Source organism: Budorcas taxicolor, chromosome 19 (genome assembly GCF_023091745.1).
Source record: "Budorcas taxicolor isolate Tak-1 chromosome 19, Takin1.1, whole genome shotgun sequence".
In the NCBI taxonomy this organism is placed as follows: domain Eukaryota; kingdom Metazoa; phylum Chordata; class Mammalia; order Artiodactyla; family Bovidae; genus Budorcas; species Budorcas taxicolor.
The window spans coordinates 8,955,613-8,964,263 of record NC_068928.1 but is presented as its reverse complement, the minus strand read 5'-3'; the positions used below and the strand labels follow the sequence as shown (position 1 = coordinate 8,964,263).

The window sequence follows — 8,651 nt, the reverse complement described above, 5'->3', positions numbered from 1 at the left end:
GGAACTCTCTAAGTTTTCCCTTGTGATGGCGAGATACTCTGAGTTTCAAATCCCACCCATATCTCCTGCCTCAAAACCTGGAGTCAGAGGAGCCATCTCCTGGCCAAGCTCTGCCCCTCACTTGCTGTTCATCACTGAGCAAGTCTTTTCTCTCTGAGTTTTCTCGTTTGTAAAACTCTATATTACTACCATGCCTTCTGTCAGTTTTGTAAGAATGAGAGAGAAGTCTGAAAGTAACTAACAAAATGGCTGACACAGGAAAATGTCTGTAGAAATATCAGTTTAATTTCAACTGTCACACTCCATATTTTCCACATCTCACATGGAAAACAAAGGCTCAGTGAGGAGATTTGTCTTTTAAAAATCAACCTATTTTAAGTTCACTCCCTACTGGAAATCACTAGGCGCTTGCCCAATCTCTTCAGTGCTGCCTGCATCTCCTGGTTCCTCAGGGTGTAGATCATTGGGTTGAGCATGGGGGTGATAACTGTTTGGCTGATGGACACAGCTTTGTCCATGGGGAAAGAGGTGAAGGGCCGGGCATAGATATAGACACAGGGAATGAAGACCATAGACACGACAATGATGTGGATGGTGCAGGTGGAAGCTGCCTTCCTCCTCGCCTGCCCAGAGTGGGACCTCAGCATCACCAGAATGACTGTGTAAGAGATCAGAAGGAGGAGGAACCAGATGAGGACCAGCATCCCACTGTTGGAGATCATAAGGAACTCCAGCAGGGAGGTGTCCATGCAGGCAAGCCTCAGCACTTGTGGAATGTCACAGTAGAAGTTATCTAGGATGTTGGGTCCACAGAAAGGCAATGGGAGCATCAGAACCAGCTGGACAATGGAGTGGACAAAGCCCCCTACCCAGGCAGCCGCCACCAGCCCCACACACACTCGAGTGTTCATGATGGTGATGTAGTGGAGAGGCCGGGAGATGGCTATGTAACGGTCATAGGCCATCACTGAGAGGAAGAGGAGAGTCCCACCTCCCAGAAAGTGGAAGAAGAAGATCTGAGTCATGCAGCCCTCGTAGGAGATGGTCTTCTTCTCAGCGAGGAAGTCCACCAGCATCTTTGGGGCAGTGACTGAGGAGAAGCAGACATCTATGACTGCCAGGTTTCTCAGCAGGAAATACACGGGTGTGTGGAGCCCGGAATCAGAGGTCACTGTCACCATGATGAGGAGGTTTCCCATGACAGTGGTTGTGTAGACAAACAGGAACACCAAAAACAAGAAAAGCTGGAGCTCCTGATGCTGTGAGAACCCTAGGAAGACAAATTCTGATACCCACGTGAGGTTCCCTGAATCCATGGTGTCTTCTCCATACACCTAAGGAAAACACACCAGAGATAGGCATGAAGTTGTTGCTTGCCCTCTTAGTGCTCAAGGGCTCAATTCAGTTGTCCAAGTCAATATAATGGACATTCTTATGTACAGATTACAATACCAAGTGCTGACGGAATGACCTTGTCTCTGGAAAGTTTACTAGTTGATGCTGGGAAAAACATACGTGAGGTATCTTAAAGCCATCCAGACTCATGCCACCTGCTTTTCCAAGATTCAGTATAATCTAGCTGGGAAGATACTTAGAGTGAAACCAAACAGAATCGAATTTGAGAACTTCTATTTCTTTGAGATTTGGGCTTGAGCAGGCTATTTAATGTGAGTCTCAGTTTCCACATCTGAAAGAAATATGTTTTCTTTATAGAAATTGGCTAAGGGATTAAATAAAATGACACATAGACTTCCCAGGATAGTATTTAGAATAATAAATAGTAATCACTCTCTCTGTGTAGTCTTCTACTCTACTCCAGTCTCTGCTACATTTTTACACCAACCGTTTTTCCTTTTTAAATATTAATTTATTTAAAAACCCTATTGTGTTTTACATAACTTACAGGTTATTTTCCATTGGAGTTATTAGAAAGTGTGAATATTGGACCCGTCATTTTTCATGCAACAGTGAAAGCAACAGAATGTTCATGAAGTCCTTATGTGCCTGATTTCCCTTCTGAATTTCGTCATAATGTGCTAGACACATAGGCCTTGATTTCCCAATTTATTTGTGCCCTTCACTACCCATCTTTGCTTATGGTCGGTAATTAAAACCTGCATGTGTGTGTGCGCGTGCTATGTCACTTCAGTCATGCCCAGCTCTTTGTAATCCCATGGACTGTAGCCCCCCAGGCTCCTCTGTCCATGAGATTTTCCAGACAAGAAAACTAGAGTGGGTTGCCATTTCCTACTTCATGGGATGGGATCTTCCCAACCCAGGGGTCTCTTGTGACTCCTGCATTGGAGGGCAGATTCTTTACTAGTGTGCCACCTGGGAGAGAGAGAGATCCAGTTTTAGCTGAACTGGTTAAGGATTTTTTGCTATTTATAAGGCTAATCCTCAAATCAGACAATGTCCTAAATATTCCACGTTAGGTGGTGTTAACTGGGGTTAACAGCTAGGTGTGTTAAAAGTTATTAGGGTTCAGGACATGTGAGGGAGTCTCTGAGTACAGCTGCACATCTGGAACATTCCATTTCTTTCCAACCTCCAGGGTAGGTAACCCTTACTAAATGAGGCTCCTCAGATTGTATGTGGGAAAATGGCAAGGGGTAAGTATTTCATTAGTGAAGAAATACATAAATACATTGTTTGAAGGGGACTTAGAGTTCTTCTGAAATGATGGCAATTTCAGAAGGTGGTATTGATCCAAGGGTAGAAGAAAAAAATGTTGAAGTAAAAGAAAGTGAAATAAATGAAGAATTCAAAGGAGAAAAATTATCATAAGGAAGGAAGCTGGGGGAATAGAATGGTGAAGGAAGAAGACATGGACAGGTGGTGTGGCAGGGGAAGGAATGGGAACAAAAATGAAGGACTCCAAGGGTGAGAGACAGAGGCAAAAGGTGAGGGCTAAGTGCCCTCCCTATTCCTTTGGCTTCCTCTTAATCTCCACCCACTCTCACCTGACTTCCTGAAATCCGTTATCTCTCAGGGGTCACTCCCTTTTTAATTTTCCCTTTCATCTTTCATTCCAGTACACCTTCTACACAGCTGTCCAGGAGACCTTTCAGAGTGCTAATCTGATTATGTTCCTCTCTCACATCTATTCTTGTAGTGATTCAACCAGAGCCCCTTAGGAGACACATATAATACTTTGTGGATCAAGTCAGGGTAGAAACATATACATGTGCACACAATTCAGCGTGTCACACAGGGCTTTAAATGTAAGTTCCATCTGCCTTTCTAATTAGTACCTCCACCTCTGGTGAACCACTAGCTCTTTAATGGAAAATAGTCTTAAAGATGCTGTGTATTTATTTCCCTTTTTGTTTCCTGCAATTTTCTTCATCATCTTCTCAACCATAGAAAAAGTCAATGCGAATATCACCGTTTTCATCACTCTTCTCATTATTTCTCCCATGCAGAACAAATTCCTCATTTTTCAATGTTCTTAAACATAAAAATGGGGCTTCCCTTGTGGCTCAGATGATAAAGAATTTGCCTGCAATGCAGGAAACTGCAGTTCCATCCCTGGGTCAGGAAGATCCCCTGGAGAAGGGAATGACAACCCACTCCAGTAATTTTTCCTGGAGAATTTCATAGACAGAGGAACTTGGCAGGCTACAATCCATGAGATCATAAAGATTCAGACACAGTTGAGTGAATAACAGACACACATACAAACATAAACATACAACATTGAAAACAAACCTCTGTTACAGGTTTATTACCATTCATTTTTTTAAACTTCTCCCCTCAACCAACCACATCATAATTTCAATATCTTGGTAACCCCAGAACTTGGAACAGCAACTCTGATACACCTTATGCTCAGTGAATATTGTCCAATTAATGTATTACATAGGTAATTAATTATGTGGAGATTTTAAAAGTGATTTTACTTATCTTCTGTTCCCTGTCTCATAAGGCCAGATCTATATTTGGTTGCTAAAAGTACTGGGTTTTACATGCAACCTGAAGCAGCTGTTTTAATAGCATATACCCACCCTCTGATTTCTTCCCAAAGCTCTTCTCCAACATTACACTTAGTACCATCAAGTCTAGGTCCCTTTTTTATTCTCCCCACCCTCCAACAAGTGTTTCTAAGAACCTAACTATCATTGACCTATCTGAGGGTGTGGAAACCCTCAGGCTCTCACCTTTCTTCAGGCCTGGATGGGAGAAAAGAGTTCATGTCTTACACTTCCTGGGAGACTCTCTCCATACAGCCTCACAGTTTCCTCTTCTCTGGATCACTGACACACATGAGTCATGACCCTGGGGAAGAGTGCATATTCTCAGGGAGAAATTATTGGACTGAGCTCAGGAAGCAGAGTTGAAACAATTCCCGCTAGGGTGAGGGAACAATGGGAGTTGTTAGAAAAGTTTCTAAGTCTCTCAAAACACTATTTAAGAGGCTTACCTTGAGGAAAAAACAACAACAATGAAAACAAAACAAGAATCAAATACACACACACACAAACTAAACAAAAGAAAAGTCAACAAAGGACACTGAAAATTATAGAGATTCATGACATGTAAGATTAGGAGATCAAGATTAGAAAAATCAGATTCTCTGAAAGTTTCCAGGAATTTTGGAAGGACCCATTTCAGAGACTATAAGCATGCACCTGAATCACCTGAAGGGGATGCTAAACCTAAGATTCAGTAGCTCTTGGATGGCTGAGATCTACAGGGAATTAGCATTTCTAACAACTTTTCAGGTAATGCTAACGCTACTTATCTGGGGCCACAGTTTGAGAATGACTGAGTTTCACTGCTCTTGTCAGTATGATGGACAGTTTCTCTCTCACATTATCAAGACCATTGGTTTGACAGCTTACTTTAAAAAAATTAATTGGCTGTATTCTAGAAGATGATGGAGGAATAGGATGGGGAGACCACTTTCTCCCCCCAAAATTCATCTAAAGATCATTTGAATGCTGAGCAAATTCCACAGAACAACTTCTGAACGCTGGCGGAGGACACCAGGCACCCAGAAAGGCAGCCCATTTTCTTCAAAAGGAAGTAGGGCAAAATATAAAAGATAAAAAGAGAGACAAAAGACTTAGGGATGGAGACCCATCCTGGGGAGGGAGTTGTGAAAGAGGAGAAGTTTCCAAACACCAGGAAACCCTCTCACCAGCGAGTCTCTGGGGAGTTTTGGAATCTTGAAAGGCAACATAACTGGGAGGGGGAAAAAAAAAAAAAGAACCCACAGATTACACACCTAGCTGTGACTTCCAATCAAGTCTGTGCCTTTGTGGAGTATCCGAGACCCTGAACCTGAGCAGCTTAGACCTGGGAAGTGCCCGCAACCCAAGGCCCAATTTAGACAGTTCCCCTGCAGAGCAACCTGGAGCCTGAGCAGTGTAGACGGGCAAAGCACACATGCCAAGAGTGGGGGCAAACCCAATGTGGCCCAGACACTGCAAGCACTCCCCACACACACCAGTGATGTTTCTTTGCAGTGTTTCTCCCTCCCCACAGGACAACTGAACAATTGAGCTTAAATAAGTGACCACCTTTGCCGCCTTGTGTCAGGGTGGAAATTAGACACTGAAGAGACTTGCAAACAGAGGAAGCCAAAATAAACAAAGAGGGAATTGCACTGGAAGTGACAGGTGCAACAGATTAAAACCCTTTCGTGACTACATTGGAAGGGGCCTATAGACCTTGAGAAGTATAAGCTGGAACAAGGGACTATCTGAAACTGAACTGACCCCACACTGCCCTCAACAGCTCCAGAGAAATTCCTAGATATATTTTACTGTTATAATTTTGTAATTTTTAAATTCTTTCAGTTCAGTTCAGTCGCTCAGTCGTGTCCGACTCTTTGCAACCCCATGAATCGCAGCACACCAGGCCTCTCTGTCCATCACCAACTCCCAGAGTTCACTCAGACTCATGTCCATCGAGTCGGTGATGCCACCCAACCATCTCATCCTCTGTCATCCCCTTCTCCTCCTGCCCCCAATCCCTCCCAGCATCAAAGTCTTTTCCAATCAGGCAACTCTTCACATGAGGTGGCCAAAGTATTGGAGTTTCAGCTTTAGCATCATTCCTTCCAAAGAAATCCCAGGGCTGATCTCCTTCAGAACGGACTGGTTGGATCTCCTTGCAGTCCAAGGGACTCTCAAGAGTCTTCTCCAACACCACAGTCCAAAAGCATCAATTCTTCAGTGCTCAGCCTTCTTCATGGTCCAAATCTCACATCCATACATGACCACTGGAAGAACCATAGCCCTGACTAGACAGAACTTTGTTGGCAAAGTAACGTCTCTGCTTTTGAATATGCTATCTAGGTTGGTCATAACTTTTCTTCCAAGGAGTAAGCGTCTTTTAATTTCATGGCTGCAGTCACCATCTGCAGTGATTTTGGAGCCCCCAAAAATAAAGTCTGCCACTGTTTCCACTCTTTCCCCATCTATTTCCCATGAAGTGATGGGACCAGATGCCATGATCTTCATTTTCTGAATGTTGAACTTTAAGCCAACTTTTTCACTCTCCTCTTTCATTTTCATCAAGAGCCTTTTTAGCTCCTCTGCACTTTCTGCCATAAGGGTGGTGTCATCTGCATATCTGAGGTTATTGATATTTCTCCCCACGGTCTTGATTCCAGCTTGTGCTTCCTCCAGCCCAGTGTTTCTCATGATGTACTCTGCATAGAAGTTAAATAAGCAGGGTGACAATATTCAGCCTTGACGTACTCCTTTTCCTATTTGGAGCCAGTCTGTGGTTATTACTCCTTTAATTTTCATCTTTATAACCTACTATTACCTTGCAAAAAATACCGTTTTTAAACTAAATTTCATATATATATATTTTTATAATTTTTGTGATTTTTTTAATACTGTATTTTTGAGAGTCTAACCTCTACTGTAGATTTTTAATCTTTGCCTTTTGGTATTTGTTATCAATTTTGTACCTTTAAGAACCCAGTGTTCAGAACCCATTTTTACTTAAGAGTGTGATTACTGGCTTGATTGCTCTCTCCCCCTTTTGACTCACCTTTTTCTCCACCAGGTCACCTCTATCGCCTCCCTTCCCCTTCTCTTCTCTACCCAACTCTGTGAATCTCCTTGTGTGATCCTGGCTGTGGACAACACTTAGGAAACTGATTACTGGCTGGATCTGTCTCTCTCCTTTTGATTCCCCCTTTTCTCCTCCTGGTCACCTCTGTCTCCTTCCTGCCTCTTCTCTTCTCTGAGGGGTTCAGACTGTGGAGAGCACATAGGGAACTGATGACTAGCTAGCTTGCTCTCTCCCCTTTTGATTCCCCCTCTTCTCCTCCTCATCACCTCTATCTCCCTCCTCCCTCTTTTCTTCTCCATGTAACTCTGTGAACCTCTCAGGGTGTCCCTCACTGAGGAGAAGCTTTTCATCATTAACCTATATGTTTTATCATCAGTGCTGTATGGATGGAGAAGTCTTGAGGCTACTGTAAAAATAAGACTGAATGCCAGAGGCAGAAAGCTTAAATACAAAATTTGAGAACTCCAGAAAACTCCTGAATCCAGAGAACATTGATCGACAAGAGCTCATCAAAAAACTTCCATACTTACAATGAAACCAAGCTCCACCCAAGAGCCAACAAGTTTCTGAGCAAGATATATGAAGATTATTCTCCAACAACACAGGAATATAACTCTGAGCATTAAAATACAGGTGGCCAAAAGTCACACCAAACCCAGAGACACCTGAAAACTCACTACTGGACACTTCATTGCACTCCAGAGAGAGGAGATCCAACTCCACCTACCAGAACACTGGTGCAAACTTCCCAAACCAGAAAACCTTGACAAGCCACTTGTCCAACCCCACCCACAGTGAGGAACCTCCCCATTAAAGAGGAACCACAAACTATCAGCATACAGAAAGGCCACCCAAAACATAGCAATCTAAACAAGACAAAAAGGCAGAGAAATATTCAGCAGGTAAAGGAACAGGATAAAAGCCCACCAAACCATACAAAAGAGGAGGAGATAAGGAGTCTACCTGAAAAAGAATTCAGAATAATGATAGTAAAGATGATCTAAAATTTTGAAAACAAATTGGAGTTACAGATAAATAGACTGGAGACAAGGATTGAGAAGATGCAAGAAATGTTTAACAAGGACCTAGAAGAAATAGAAAAGAGTAAATCAATAATGAATAATGCAATAACTGAGATCAAAAACACTCTGGAGGGAACCAAAAGTAGAATAACCGAGGCAAAAGATAGAATAAGAGAGGTGAAAGATAGAATGGGAGAAATAAATGAAGCAGAGAAGAAAAAATAATTAAAAGAAACTAGGACAACCTCAGAGACCTCTGGGACAATGTCAAATGCCCCAACATTCGAATCATAGGAGTCCCAGAAGAAGAAGACAAAAAGAAAGGCCTTGAGAAAATACTTGAGGAGATAATAGTTGAAAACTTCCCTAAAATGGGGAAGGAAATCATCACCCAAGTCCAAGAAACACAGAGAGTCCCAAACAGGAATAACCCAAGGCAAAACACCCCAAGACATATATTAATCAAATTGACGAAGATCAAACACAAAGAATAAATATTAAAAGTAGCAATGGAAAGACAACAAATAACACACAAGGGGATTCCCTTAAAAATAACAGCTGATCTTTCAATAGAAACTCTTCAGGCCAGAAGGG

The 8,651-nt window shown here is 42.5% G+C and overlaps 1 protein-coding gene across 1 annotated transcript; it reads right to left on the bottom strand.

Moving 5' to 3' along the window:
* Nucleotides 1-380: 380 nt before the first annotated feature.
* On the bottom strand, nt 381-1,316 carry LOC128064887 (olfactory receptor 4D1-like). The gene has a single exon (XM_052657875.1). It carries the CDS (start codon nt 1,314-1,316, stop codon nt 381-383), a length of 936 nt encoding a protein of 311 aa, XP_052513835.1.
* Nucleotides 1,317-8,651: the final 7,335 nt, after the last annotated feature.